Source organism: Cyprinus carpio, chromosome B14, assembly GCF_018340385.1.
Source record: "Cyprinus carpio isolate SPL01 chromosome B14, ASM1834038v1, whole genome shotgun sequence".
Taxonomy (NCBI): Eukaryota; Metazoa; Chordata; class Actinopteri; order Cypriniformes; family Cyprinidae; genus Cyprinus; species Cyprinus carpio.
Genome location: NC_056610.1, coordinates 1,491,588 through 1,507,710, shown reverse-complemented (window position 1 = coordinate 1,507,710; position 16,123 = coordinate 1,491,588). Strand labels below are relative to the sequence as shown.

Here is a 16,123-nt window from a genome sequence, read left to right as displayed (position 1 = left end):
CTTCGAGATAACTGCGTTTTCCCCCTCGCACAAGTTGGATATTCAGCCCTGTATTTCTGCAGCCTGTCTACTGATAATTGTGGGGTTTTATGATCACAAGATCTCTCACTGCTGACCTGTATTCAGATTTCTGAAAGAAATATACAATGGGATTCATAGGTTAATATAAATTTGCCGCACAACTGCCTCCAAATTAGTCCTTAAAAACTCTTCTCCACCTTTGAGTGTGACCCTAAAGTCAAACGCTTGAATTCTATAATATACAGCTTTATGGATTCAGCTTTGGCAAAATTACAGAGCAGAGGACTCAGTGAGATCAGTGAGCAGCTTAATTACAAACTAGCAGACACTTCTTCAGTCTCATGTCCTGCGTGCTTCATCTGAGACACACGTCCAACACAAACCCTGTGAGGGTCCTGCAAACAAATCACATCTACTCAACAAGCGCCACACGGGGAATAAAACAAAGCCTTCTATACGTCTTGCTCATTGAAAAACACTTGGAATTTACTGTCTACAAATAACGGTTTCATCAGTCAGCGCCTGATACGAGCCACGTATGAAGAGTTAAACAACACACTGCTGGATATGTAAAGAGGTCTGTAATTAGTCCGTCTGATCTAGATTTAATGTAAAAGTGTTGCAAATGTTAAAGGCATTATGTAGATGATCACAGATTTGATGTGACACTCTTGCATCTTAAATAAATACCAGGTCTCATTCAGTAAACATGCATACACAGACACTTCTGTGTGAAATCTGTGTACAAACATTTTCACAAACAAATCATGACCAAAATCACCAAAAACAGTGCTATGACAATTACATCAGTAGGTTAAATATATTAATTATTTTTTCTTATTAATATAATATATGCTGTAGTTCATCACAGAAAGATCAGAAACCCCGCTCTCACTTCTTTAACAGCCAGTTATTTGTGGAACTTGAACACGGAGTCAGGTGTAAACATACTATCAGATCAGATTGTTAGGTTTATTTCTGTTTATTTGCAAGCTTGTAAATAAATAGTAATACTTGTTATTTCTTTAAATTGCTGTTTTTTTTTGATTCTTTAAGAAGAATCCCTTTTGTATCCCCCAATTGTAAGTCGCTTTGGATAAAAGTGTCTGCAAAATGGCTAAATGTAAATGTAAATGTAAAGCGTGGCTGTGATCAGGTTATTCATTAGCAGAGTTAAGCTATAGGTTCACATTCAGACCACATGCATCGACTGCTTTTCATAATTAATAACAGTTAGAAAAATGGTCCACAAGATGATAAAATCAATCCTATCACATTGTGCTCCATTTTCCAGACATATCATGATTGATTCTAGACGCTGTTGCCATGGGGACTGCCTTCACACACACACACACACAAAAAAACTTTTCTTTATTAATGTTATTATTTTAATCTAAATAAACAACTCAGTCTTCCTCACAATACTGCAGAAAGTCAACATCCAATAACCTTTAATACGGATGAGCTGAAGATCAACAATATCTTCAAGAAAATTCATAAGATGGATTTAATTGTTTTATATATTTATTTCTATATTGAATACTTCTTAGTCTAAAAAGTTATTTTTAACATTAATAGTAGTGGATATAAAATTCAGTACAGTGGTGTAATGCTGTCATTATGTCATGTATGATTTTCAGTATAACAGTAATGATCATTGTGTTCACTGAGTGAGAGCGTGTTCGATGGACTCATACTATTACAAAGGCTGACGAGGTTCACTGATGCTCAAGAAGGAGACACAATGCATTAGGAGCTGGAGAGTGCACACTTTTATACTTTTTGTTTAATATTCCCAAAACAAACTACTTCTCATGTTTAAGCACTACAGACGGCTTCGAGAGTTGTGCAGTCAGGAGCTTTACATTGTGACTGTGCCTCAGACACTATCGGCTCTATCTCTGTCTGTAAAGGTGTGGACCTAATGTCCCGTACAATTAGATTTTCTGCAGGATTATTCACACACAGTACTGGGTGCAGCTCATAACAGAACTGTATCTATTGCTTGTAGCCCATTTGTCTTAAAGGGGTGCTATTACGCTTTTTCATGTTTTCAACTTTAGTTAGTCTGTAATGTTGCAGTTTAAGCCAGCTTACCAATCACAGCACACACCGGGCCGGCTAACCAATCACAGCACACACTGACCCGGCTAACCAATCACAGCACACACTGACCCGGCTAACCAATCACAGCACACACCGGCCCGGCTAACCAATCACAGCACACACTGACCCGGCTAACCAATCACAGCACACACTGACCCGGCTAACCAATCACAGCACACACCGGCCCGGCTAACCAATCACAGCACACACCGGCGCAGATAACCAATCACAGCACACACCGGCGCGGATAACCAATCACAGCAGCTAACCACACACCGGCGGCCCGGCTAGCCAATCACATCACACACTGACCCAGCTAACCAATCACAGCACATTTCGTGTTTCAGAAGGCAGGCCTTCATTTGATACAGGAACTATTCGAGCCGTTCATGCCAGACTGGGGAGAGAGGTGCTGTAATAATGTAAAATATGAGAAAAATAATGTGTTTTTGAACAACCTAGTATGACAGCCTGTTCTAATCCACCCCCAAAACAAAATTAAGACGTTGTGAAAGAGCATAATAGGACCCCTTTAAGGTTAAAGAACTCTGGGTTAGGATTCTTCAGCTTGACATGCTAGCATTGGTGCTGAAGATCTGTGCTACACTGCAAATTCATGATTCTCCTCACAAGAGCTTGGGTCAAGCATGTTTCTTTTCAACAAACTGACCAACAGACTCCAAACAGCACCAACAGGAGCATGAGGTCTTTCAATCTCTTCAAGGTTTGTCTGCGGATGGAAGCTGATGTATATAGTTGTTCTGCACACAGTTGCAGCAAAGGAACCCCTTCCAGAGAAACTCCTCAATCTGAGTCTCTGGAGACATAAAGAGACGACCTGGATCTGAGTCTCCAGCCTGTCCACAGCCACATTAACAGATACAGTGATGTATGAAGTCTCAGGCCTGTGAAGGAAGAGAAAATAACAGATCCCACGCTCTGAGTCTCAGCCTGTGAGGCAGCAAGAGATACGACCACGTACTGTGTGGAAAGAGACATTAACGGACTGCGTTCAGTCTTTGCCTAGCGAGACCACAAAGCACATCCTGAGTCTCCATCCCAGAGAGATCAGAAACTTCTTCAGGGTTTCTCTTGTGCGTTCCAGATTTCTAGGAGATCAGCGTCCCTCAGCGCTTGACGATTAAGGGAAGGTGTCACTGCCAGTGCCTCTTAACCCAACCATTAGCTGTTCAGATAGATGTTGATGTACATTTACATAATCTGCTGAGCCCTTTTCCAGCTGTTTATTCTTGTCAAATGACTCTCTCGAAGCACAAAGCAGCTCAGAAGCATTTCTTCAGTCTTAGGACACTTGAGGGACACTTTGTTTTGCTCATTAATAGTTAAATTACAATACATATATTACACTCCCAAGGCCCTCATAAGGTGCAGAAGAAAATTAATTTTCTGATGGGTGACTTCAGGCAAAACATTAAGAGAAGCTTATTTTCCAGCTTTTAAGAGATTTCTCCTAGGGAAATTGTGTTTTTACTCACTGTCAAGGGCAGTTTGGCTGATTAAAGTTATTTTAAAGGTTACATTTAAGCTGCAGATGCATGATGGGCATTGAACAGAACTTATCTGATTATATAAACATACTTGTTTATATTATAATTGGTCAGTTAAACATTTCCCTGCATAATGACTCTGTGACTGGCCACATGCATATCATACGTCACAATTGTAGAAATGACCTTCAGAATTCATTTTATGGTTAGCACAAACATTCAGATACATGATTAGAGGATCAGATGTTCCCAGTTGGATTTTTAAAAAATGGTAAGAAACACAAAGTACTAGATGAGAGAGAACTTTAATTAGAGGAAGGTATGATACTTTGTAACTACTGTAAATATGTGACCCTGGAGCACAAAACCAGTCTTAAGTCTCTGGGGTATATTTGTAGCAATAGCCAAAAAAAATAAAATAAATAAATACATTTTATGGGTCAAAATGATCGAATTTTCTTTTATGCCAAAAATAATTATGATATTAAGTAACAATCATGTTCCTTGAAGATATTTTGTAAATTTCCTACCGCAAATATATCAAAACGTAATTTTTGATTAGTAATATGCACTGTTAAGAATTCATTTGGACAACTTCAAATGGGATTTTCTCAGTATTTTGATTTTTTTGTAGATTAGATTCGAATAGTTGTATCTCAGCCAAATATTGTCCAATCCTAACAAACCATACATCAATTGAAAGCTTATTTATTCAGCTTTCAGATTATGTATAAATCTTAATTTCGAAAAATGTACACTTAAGACTGGTTTTGTGGTCCAAGGTCACATATATTATGTACCTTGTTCACACAGTTGGATTATATTACAGTTGGAGATTAATAAGATTTTTAAAAAATCATATGATCATATTGTTGCAGTTCATCTTGTTACAAGGCTGATTGTCTCATACATTAAAATCAGGGCTGGACTGGGAGCAGTTTCAGACCTCACACATCTCTCCATCCATCCTGTAAGATGCCCAGTGGCCAACCCAGCGAATGAGGCCAAATCACAAAGAATAACAGCCATCATAACTTGCTTTTATTAAACCTCTTTCTCTCTAATATCCAGATATGTTCTTGCCTGCACTGTGCAGCTGTCGTCATTATCGCTCGGAGGATCAAAGAGCATCGCTTGACTGGTGAATGTCCCTGAGGCAACGCTAAATATAATTAAATAATATTTAATTATGTAGAAAACTACCTTGGAATTTTTAGGGGGGAAATAATAAGCTTCAGAGCTAAGATCGATCAGGAAATGGCACCCAGTTCTTCACAGAGGGCTTTTCTTCTGGATATCACCCAGCATCGGGATCACTAGAGAGAAGACAAGCCGACTTTATTGATTTAATGCTGAATTTATCATTTATTTAATAATTTATATGTTTAGTATATACAAAAGACAAGACCACACATTCTAAAGTAAGTGTTAAAACAGACAGCGTTTGCTCATGTTCTCAAACACTGCATGTGACATTATTATGCCCACCAATATGTGTACAATTTATCATATCTACATATCCTCTAAACACATGATAACTAATAAGTGTCCATGATAAAGAAAATGTATTACTAAAAATTAGTTTAAAACAAGTGCCAAGTAAAAACAATAAAAATAAATAAATAAATAAATAAATGCATTCACATTAGTTTTTCTATAGATGTCGGGGTGGGGGGGCAGGTGGGGGGAACTATATACCATTTTCAAGAGAAATATCAAAAGTTCTTAAATATGTTTTCAAGATAAAAATGTATTTATGAATGAATACATAAATCATCAAATTAGTCCACACAAAAGGTAACTTGGATTGCAGATAAATATCAAAGAATCGTATAATAATATTGTTGCAGCTTTCCTCTTGTTTCTAGGGTGACTAACACTTCATGACATTTCACAATCTGAACTTTGCCTTAACATAAAAAGGTCAAATTGTGTAATATTTAAAAGAGACTTACTGTACAGACCTTGGCACAGCTAGCTACATATGGCTCATGTTTTTCCCCATAAGACGACACGTGCTGTTTTCCTCTGTCATGACAATAGCAATTTATGGTAATATACATGAAAATGTTAATGTGTTTGGTCTTCACGGAATATATCTGCTGCTGCTGTGAGCATATATGAAATACTGCTGCTACATATGTGACATATATGAAATAATCCCATATTTAACATACATGATACTACCCCATTACAGATCTAGACAGGTGGAGCTGGGGGAGGTGGAGGGTTTCTGACCTGACATATATATAGTTGCATACAGTGTGTATGAATTGTTGTTAACATATATAAGCTAATCCCTGAATGGTGTAGACAGTGGTGTATGATGACCGCGGGCAATGACAGGAAATTTATACAGAAACATTTACTTATAGCTTGCACCAGTGCAAACCATCTTTGGCATTAAAAAAACTACTGTCAGTATTTACCAAATATGCACGTTGAAAAATTAGCAATCAAAGGGCATGTGCATTTGTAGGAGTTACTCTTTCAGATAATTATGGGAGGATAGGATCTGAATAAATCATGCAGCATGATTTTCCAGGGTTTGCTGTGATCAGTTTACTGGTATTTGCACTTCTAACACCCAAAAAAGCATGTCTGATTATCATCGGCTCTGCTTGTTTGCAACGCAATGTTTGCGCTGCTCTTAGCATTGGTCATTAATGGAGATGATTTGCATCTGTGTTCTTTAATTTGTTCATTATCAGTAGATCAACAGCACTTTTGTTTAGGAAATCTGACCCTTTTGTGTGTCGTGGATCCTAAGCTGCAGTTTTTGAGATTTTGCAAGAACATCTTTGAGACAAACCAATTTCCAGCAAAACTGTCAGTGTAATAGAGAAACATTAGCATCTGACATGAACCCATCAATCTGACAGAATCTCTAAAATCAATATTAAATTATTACTGGATTCAGCCAAACATGCTGAAGGAAGCTTTGATTAAACCTTATATGTGGCTAGAAATACAGTTCAAAATAAAAACTCCCCAAGCACCAGATGCAAGTGAAAGGAACTAGAACATCACAGATAAATTAAGCTGATGTGAGAGATGCAAATTCAAGACATACAAACCATCTACAAAGAAAATATATCCAGCGACTCGCGCATCTTCAGAGAAACATTAGCTTTTTTCTCCAGAATTTCTTGTGGCGACGCATACAGTTTGTGGATTATTCCTTCCATTAAACCACCATAACACAAACGTGTCTTAATGTTTCGTTATAGGTGCTGTTTGCTGCAAAAATACAAATACAAAATACAGCTAAATAATCTTTCAGAGGCAACAAAAAAATTATATTGTGTCAATAAAAGTAATGCAAAAAAAAAACTAAAAAGGGGGTGGGGGTTGTCGGGAATTCAACGATAAAAACTGCACACACCCTAATCAGATAAAACTTAAAGGGGTCATATTATGCTTTTTTAAAGATCATTATTTTGTGTATTTGGTTTAACAGAATATGTTGACATGCTTTAATGTTCAAAAAACACATTATTTTTCTAAATACTGTTCATTATTGTAGGTCCTCTATGCCCCGCCTCTCTCAAACGCCTCATTTTCTACAAAGCCCCTCCTTCTGACAAGCACAGTCTGCTCTGATTGGCCAACTGACCCAGTGCATTGTGATTGGCCGAACACCACAAGCACTTGTCAGAAATGTAACTCCCCTTTCCATAATCACCAGCTTCTTCTTTCAAAATAAATGTAAAGACAGTTAATAATGTCCTTAGTTTTATCATCAGTTCAAGCTGAAAGGGGAACAGAGTCTGTGACAGACACAGTGATGAAGCTCGTGTGTGTTTGCAGTACACAAGCCACGGACTCCACTGTGTGACCCTGTCTCTCTCTCACAAACACACACACACACACACACACACACACACACACACGATGGTGAAAAATATTCTGCATTTGAACAGTCGATAGCAAATACTTAAACTAATAACAAATCACACTTACAGTATCTGATCCAGAAGCGCCAGATTGTCGTATCAGAGTCAGAATTACCTCCTCTGGTTCACGAAACGGTCGTCTATAAAATGCGTTGCTGTTCTGTTGTAAGTAATCTTAAAGATTCCTAAATGAATCTATTTTCAGAAGACCAAATAAAGTGCTTCTGCTTTCTCCTTGATACACACACATCTCCCTGACATGCTGCTTCAACACTAACTGTGTTACTGAAACCACACCTTCTTTCTTTGCGTGAACATCTGGGGAGGAATTACACAAATATTTCCACACAGTGATGTAGAGATGTGGGGGGTGTTAGAACGAGGGGTTTCAGGGGGGCGTGGACGAGTCTTAACTTTGATAAAGAATATCTCTTTGGATTTGAGACTTTAGTGTTTGCATCTTTACAGATCTTCTTCATGAACCAAGAGCTTGTAACACTCCAAAGAGAAAGAAAAACTGAAATCGCATCATATGACCCCTTTAAGATGATCAAAACTCTCACGTGTGATTTACATGTTCTGTTTAGACTTCCTTTGGCAGATGTAACTCATGGTTACAGTACATAACACTATACCTCAGAATCATAATCATAATCCGAGCTCATCCCTGTGCTGTTACACAAAGTTTCAAAGCACACGCATTTATCCAGAAATTCATCCTTAAACATACAATCCAGATATCATGCTAGCACAACAAAGCTTTACTACTTAACGTTTAGCACAGCAGCTTTTCACACACACGCTGCTATAAACTGGTGTCTCACATGTTAATCATGCATATTAAATGCAGGAAACATTTCTGCTTATTTGGTGGCACAGTAAAGCGTACATGCCAAACTCTGAAATCTGTGGCTGGGTGAGAAACTGACAGTCGAGATTGCCTCTGTGTTTTTACCGCCCACATAAATGCCCGTTTGGTGCTGATAACATAATTGCTGAACGCACACGGCTCCCACACAAACACACACACAATACAACGGGAGAAAAACAGTTATGTGATCGTGTGGAGAGCCTGGGTTCTTCCCTGAAAAAACACAACGGTTCACAGAGAAATTTCATCAAAAACCACTCCATTACTTTTCTGTAAACAGTTCAGAGCGCGAGTGGCTTTTTCACAAGTGATGAAAACACTGCGTTTACTCCACATTCCCATCATTCCCTTCATGAGTCGGAAGCCAACAGCAGGAGAGGCTTGACCTCCAAAATATACAACACTGAAAGAGTACATCAAACCCTCCAGCGCATGCTCCCGCTCTGAAACGACGCTGTGAGTGCAGTCAAACGAGGGTCTTACCTGAGTTCCTCTTGGAGATGTATTTGAGATTGATGGAGGCCGCTGAATTGATGAGGAGGAGCATAAATCCAGCGAGCTTCATCTTCCAGTCGTCTGCAGCTACAAGAAACCAGAAAACACAAGAATAAGCCCGGGATTCTTTTCTTTTTTTTTTTTTTTCTTGAACAGTATCAAGCAGTATCAATACAGTATCCCCCAAACCCCCCCGCCCCCAGTACAAGAAGATGAACAAAGTGAACAAAACACCAATACAGGATGCTTTGGACTACCTAATGTCTTCAGTTCAAAGTGTTTTAAATGTTTAATAACTCTCTTTTGAGTAAGAGCAGACACACTTTTTTATTTTCTAAATATTCCAAATAATCAAGTCTGTATTAAATAAATATATTATAGCACTGACTGTATGCTGAAACAGGTTTATTCTAATCATAAACCACTGATTGTAAAACGTTACTGTCAATTAATATAGCCTCTCTTCTGATTTGACCAAATAAGTTCAGTAGGACTGGATATCTGCACTAGATTTTCCAAATGTTTTTGTTAAATATCATACTTTTACAAGTCATGATGCAAAACTGTAAATTAATGTTCTGTGTGTCACACAGACAATCGGTGTGTCATTATTGCAACATGGGCCCACTGGAAAAATGTGTCTTTGCCTATATTTGTGTAAGTCCAGAAGCGCACCTGTCAGGACTGGAAGTGATGTAATTTCTCTTATAATTGCGTGTCTGTGTGCTCTCAGCTTCTACAGTCACCGGTCGATCGCTCTAGTAATTGTTGTTTATTCGTCCTAATCTCATGCTGGTTTTCTGCCCAGATGAGTGGAGGGTCCAGCACTCATATCTGAACGTGTGCTTCTCTCCGACCATCAGCTCTGAGCACCTTCTGATGATACTGACCTGCTGGACTGATTTCTGCTCATGAACCCTGTCTGTCCTTGACCTCGCTCTCATCTCATCCTCTCACACTTTCACTCATTTCTTGGTTTCGACCCCTGCCTGACTGACCTCCCGTCTGTCCTTTCTGTCAAGCCCACCCTACATTTGAGCTTGACATTCATTAACGCACCTCATTTACAGATCCTGACACACACCTGCTGTATACATACACTTTACTGCAGCTTACAGCTGAAATGATCACTATGGTGGCAGTACAACATCAACAAACACAAGCATACTAGTTCTCTGTCCCTCTGAAAAAAAAATAATAATTAGCAAAAGAGGAGCAAAACATTACCAAAGAAACAAAAACAAATCAGAAATGGGAAACCTGGCATGGATCAAAAGCAGAAGAGTGATTGCAGAATGCTTTTAGAATGGACTCATCTCTCTGTCTGCTCTTCAGCCCCTGAGAGTGAAGGACAGTGGCTCAGACCCTGGTTATGAGCTCAAAACACTTGTATCATAGTGCATTATATGTAAACTAATACAGTTTGATGTTTGCTGCACGTGTGTGGTTCTCTGGTGTAGTAAACGTGCTCGGTAGCGCACCCGGTACAGCACTGCACTAGTGATGTGAAGCGCTGGAGTAAGAGATGTGTTATGCACTGCAAACTGATCTTATGAGCGCGTGCTGCTTCTGCACCACATACATACTACTGCAAACTGATCATGTGTGAAATGGGCATTACAGAAGAGAAGCAGCATTAAATACAGGCTAACGCTGGAATGAGAAGCACAGCGAGGGTTTATTATGGGGTCCACAGAAACTACATCCGTTGGGTAGGGCCAGCCTTTAAGGGGTTTAAGGGTATGGAGGACACAAAATGTCTTGCTAAAGCTGAAGAACATTGATCTAGTGACATTTATGCACCAGTTATATGGTGTTCTGTGGCCATTATAATTCTGAGGATTCTACAAAGCCTTGGTCAAATGTCTTTGGTGGCTGTGACTTTTGATATGATTTGGTCGTATGGTGAACATCAGGGTACATTTTTCTGTCAGTTACTTTTTTTTACATTATCTTTTATATCCAATTAATTTGTCGTTAAAAACATCTCTAACTTGTTGTACATAATTCAAACACATGATTACCCATTAGCCAAGATGTTTATGACAGACCAGATCACTCTGGCATCCAATTTTGACCATTTCATTGATGAACCACAGAAGAACAAACACTCTAAGTCGACTCTTTCAGATATGCATGTGGTATCATGGAAAGATAAAGCAGGCTTTATAATGTTCTTAAAAGCAACCACACAGTTACATTTAGACAATGCACAAAAAAGACCAAGGTTTCCCTGTGTTAGAAAACATTGGTCCCCTGCTTGAATTAAGAGCTGTAAACCCAGAAGAACTAGAATAAAAAGAAAAGCTGTACACACTGAAGCAAACTCCTGAAAGCGTGCTGCACAGAAACTTTTTCATGTAAAAAGCTACAAGAAGCTCTATGTATGTGAGTCAAGCTGCATGTATGTTTATGGGTGTGTTGTTACCAGCCAAGAGCCCATTAAGCACTCTTTTAGGGGATGCACTGAAAGACTCAAAGACTTTTTCTCAAAGCTTCACCAGGAAAGAATACATCTACGATAAGGAGGCCACAGCTCTTCATGAACAAGCTCTGTGCATCAAACCTTCTGTCAGGAGCTGAGCTCGCTGACATCTAATTTAGCCTCCACAGTCTTCCACAGTATCTTTGCAGAAACGTTTCTAAACAGCCCGTCCCCTGATGCTGCTAAACATCTCCATGGTTTAGCGCTGTAGGATTTGCTCCCGAAGAGCCGCCACACACAGCTATTCTCAAATAAACAGGCGCAGGTCTGAGACATTCACAGGGCTGCCATCTGCTCGGGCAGCATTAACTCTGGAGGAATTACCGCTGATAGAATTCCCCGGTGAACGCAGCTGAAAGTGAATTCTGTATCGAGGTGTAACACGCAGGACTGACTCCATCTGATGCGAGCCTCGTGGGAACACTTTTGTGTTCACTGCTACACCAGGGTATCCAGCTAACCTGATCAATGCTGCCCCGCTCAACAGTCTTCTACAGCTTGCAGAAAAAAATGCACTGGGGCCTTTTTTCTTCACATTATTCAATATTGTTCAACTGCAAACGTAAACTTGATTTTTACATTTTTGCAAGAAAATGTGAGTGTAATCTGTGCTGAACTCACTGCCACAGTGCTTTTGTGTTGCTAGGCAGTTGCTAAGGTGTTCACTGTGATCAGGGAGGTTTGGTTGGCTGTAGAGCCTGTTTTCAGTTTTCATCATCCAATATGAAGAGAAGTTTGATATCGAATGCCGAGTACACGCTGCACGATTTTAGCCCCGATCTTCACTCGCTGACAGGTTTTGTGAACCCACATTCTGAAGAGGATAAATAATCCTTCACCACCTAAAGATGTGACGAAGCTGCTGATGATGACAAGAGTTTAACTGTGACAATATTCAGTTATGCACATATACTGTATACTGTATCAATTATTTCTTAAGAAGTCAATTTGATTTAGTGTCCAAAATCAAATAATGTCAATCATCATTTATCAAAGAAACTCATACAGGTTTGTAACACATGAGGGTGAGTAAATGACAGAATTTTCATTTGTAAAACCTCCTTAGAGATGTCTGTCTAAATACTAAAAAGTTTAGTACTTCAAATAGACTTCTAACATTTATATATTTATTTATTTTATTTTTTATCTACACAGCATTTAAAATGTAAACAATATTAGGGATTTATAGCTATAGAGACAGAATATTTTCAAATCCTTTATTAACCTTATTTCTTCATGTGAAAGTAAGCTATTAATAAGCTGCTCTAGGGTCAGTAACTAGAAGAATAACAAGGTGCACGGTAGAACTATTTGCTTTACAAACCAGTGTGTTTATCATGATATTAAATTAAAATAATATGATAAGAAATACCAGTATCAGGCAACATAACATACTGTTTTTGTACAGGTACAATATCTGGAAGTCAATAACTTCACTATGTCCATCTAAACAAATAGAGATAAATGGAGAGTCATCTACTATCTGTCATCTATCATCTATACATATGTGATTCCATTCTCAGGTCCCCATTATAGCAAATCTAATTATGTCTCTGTCATTTATTCTGACTTGTTTTAAGCTCTATGATTAATTTGCATTTTATTGATATTTTGGCTAAATTTGAAAGTATATTTCACCTGTCTCCACCAGAAGTAGATTTGATGCTGACACAGTGGTAAATAACCATAGCAGTGTTTTGGTGTCTCTAGAAGCATATTTTTTAACCTGTTAACTGTCACCCCGTCCTGTATACAGGACACCTACGTTTACTTCACTAAATCCTTATCTAATCATCACAAACTATATATCGTTGGAAAGGTCTAAGACTCCTAAATAGATATTTGACCAATGTTTTTTTGTTAAAAATTATGTAGGAAAAGAAATAGATTAATTTATGACAAAAGTGCACCCTCAAAAATCTACATCATAAAAGGAGTTCTGACCTTGTCAAAAAAAAAGTCTTCTTCGTTGCCTTTTTCTCTGTCACACTTTAGAAATAATCAGAAATGATATATCAACTGAAAATTTTAAATCTCAAAATTCATCCTTTAAAACCCATTTTAAAATCAGACATTGCATTACCACGAAAATGGTACATCAATATCATGTTATAAAATGTTTTTGTTCATAAATTATAAAAATTTTAGTTTGGAAAGTGCACTTTCAAGTCTATGTTCAAAAATGTGAGTGACAGTTAAGGGGTTAAGAGTTTAAAAACTTTGGTATCCTTTTTTTTTTTTTTTTTACCAAAGTAATATTAGCCACCTAAGAATCATTATACTGGCAATTTTAACTAAACCCCCTTGGCAGAAGTGCTGTGTTTTGTTTATGCTCAGAAGGCTGCTTAGGAGAGCACTGTGTGTTGACATCACCCATGATATCATATCTTTGGGCTTAACTCATAAATCAAACCACTTATAATTTAACAAGTTATTAAAAGGGTCAATGGGATGCAATATGTTTCTCCTATTTACAAAATATAAGATTTGGACTTATCTAGGTTTTTTTCTATTATAATCTTGTTTGTTTTGCCAGCCAAATTTGGCAGCACTGTCGATTTAGACCCTAGGCCACAGGGTTCCTGAAAGAAAATGTGGAGAGTTAAATTAACATAAAAAAACATTGGAACTAAAGGAGAGGAATGTCCTTACTTCATGAGATCCAACATTTAAAGCTCTTTTTTTAAATTATCCTTTGTTATTACACCGCTCTGTGGAATACTTGATTCTGATTGGTCAGTCGCAATATTCCGAGGTATGTTATCCCTGGATAACAACCGGTAAAAGCTGATAACACAGGCTCATCCGGGTAACAGCAAACTACTCTTGGTGGAAGCTTTGCATTTGTTTAGCTAATAAAATATTAAAACTCAATTCAAAATGGTGTACAATTGTTTAATTATGTCATCCTGGTATCGCAGACTCATTCTCGTTTCATACAAACGCAGCTGCTGCCATTTTGCTACGAACTGGTAAGGCTTTAAGACATTTTCATCTTAATTCTTTTATTGCCTTAATACGTGGTTTGCCTGCACCGTTTCCCTTAAATGTCTGTCTAGTTTGAATTTGCCGCTTGCTCGCAACTGCTGTCTTCACGGAAGCTTTGAGTTCAAATATTTCAAATCAAATCAATATTTTGTGTCTAATTATTTACTTATGTGGCAAGTCATGTAATAAGCGAGATAATGCACATTATCCCTTACATGTTGCCTTAATGAAAAGTTTTCATAAAATCCTTAGTTTAACAGAAGCAATAGTAAGATCTAGTACTAATATTAGCATTAGTAAGAAAACAATATTCTATACACATGTAGTAACTATTAAAAGAACATCTTTAAAAGTGACTTCATAACAGTATTCATTTGAATAAATACCTTGCTGCCAAAGCACCATGGAATTCATGGAAGGATAGTATTTCTACCTACAGAGTGGCTTAGATCTGCTTACTTTTCATCTCCTTTAGAAGAAAACAAACACAGCCTTATTTTTTATATAACGTGGTTGCATTAACAATAAATATATCATTAACAAGTTCATACATTTCCCAAATAGCACATAGTAATGACTTTATGAATGTTTTTACTTAAAAGATTGATGCTAACAGAGATCAAATTATAGCCATGCAAACATCTGCTACAGTATCACATCACACTATAGATCCATAGAGAAACAATTACATTCATTCTCTGCTACAGAAGAACTGTCTGAAATTGTTAAATCATACAAAACAACATGTATGTTAGAAGCTGTATGCTATCTCTAGTAAAAAATTAAATTAATTAATTAATTAATACATCATTTAATTAAAATACATTTATGTCATGCTAAGTATACTTAACATCCATTAAAATATTTATTGACATCACTTAAGGCTTACTGATATAAAATTATAATGAAACTTATAGTCTAACTTATTTGGAGTATTTCTTTGTTGCACAATGCACATTTCTTAATATTATGCCTAAAATGTGTTGTGATATCACTATTAATAAGGATTGTAGGATCTCTGTATGATGTCTTTAAATGCAATATATTTAAAGTGTACCTGAAGTATACTTGCAATAGTTCCACTTTAGCACAATCAAATATACAGGTGCTGCTCATATAATTAGAATATCATCAAAAAGTTGATTTATTTTATTAATTCCATTCAAAACTTGAAACTTGTATATTATATTTATTCATTACACACAGACTGATATATTTCAAATGTTTATTTCTTTTAATTTTGATGATTATAACTGACAACTAAGGAAAACCCAAATTCAGTATCTCAGAAAATTAGAATATTGTGAAAAGGTTTAATATTGAAGACACCTGGTGCCACACTCTAATCAGTTAATTAACTCAAAACACCTGCAAAGGCCTTTAAATGGTCTCTCAGTCTAGTTCTGTAGGCTACACAATCATGGGGAAGACTGCTGACTTGACAGTTGTCCAAAAGACGACCATTGACACCTTGCACAAGGATGGCAAGACACAAAAGGTCATTGCAAAAGAGGCTGGCTGTTCACAGAGCTCTGTGTCCAAACACATTAATAGAGAGGCGAAGGGAAGGAAAAGATGTGATAGAAAAAAGTGTACAAGCAATAGGGATAACCGCACCCTGGAGAGGATTGTGAAACAAAACCAATTCAAAAATGTGGGGGAGATTCACAAAGAGTGGACTGCAGCTGGAGTCAGTGCTTCAAGAACCACTACACACAGACGTATGTAAGACATGGGTTTCAGCTGTCGCATT

The 16,123-nt window shown here is 37.6% G+C and overlaps 1 protein-coding gene across 1 annotated transcript in view; it reads right to left on the bottom strand.

Moving 5' to 3' along the window:
* Positions 1-16,123, bottom strand: part of il1rapl2 (interleukin 1 receptor accessory protein-like 2) — a 221,624-nt gene that overhangs the window by 181,149 nt on the left and 24,352 nt on the right. The window contains exon 2 of the mRNA XM_042737732.1: positions 8,886-8,984. Within this exon, the coding sequence (XP_042593666.1) occupies positions 8,886-8,967 (82 nt within the window). The 5' untranslated portion in view covers positions 8,968-8,984. The remainder of the gene's footprint in view (positions 1-8,885; positions 8,985-16,123) is intronic.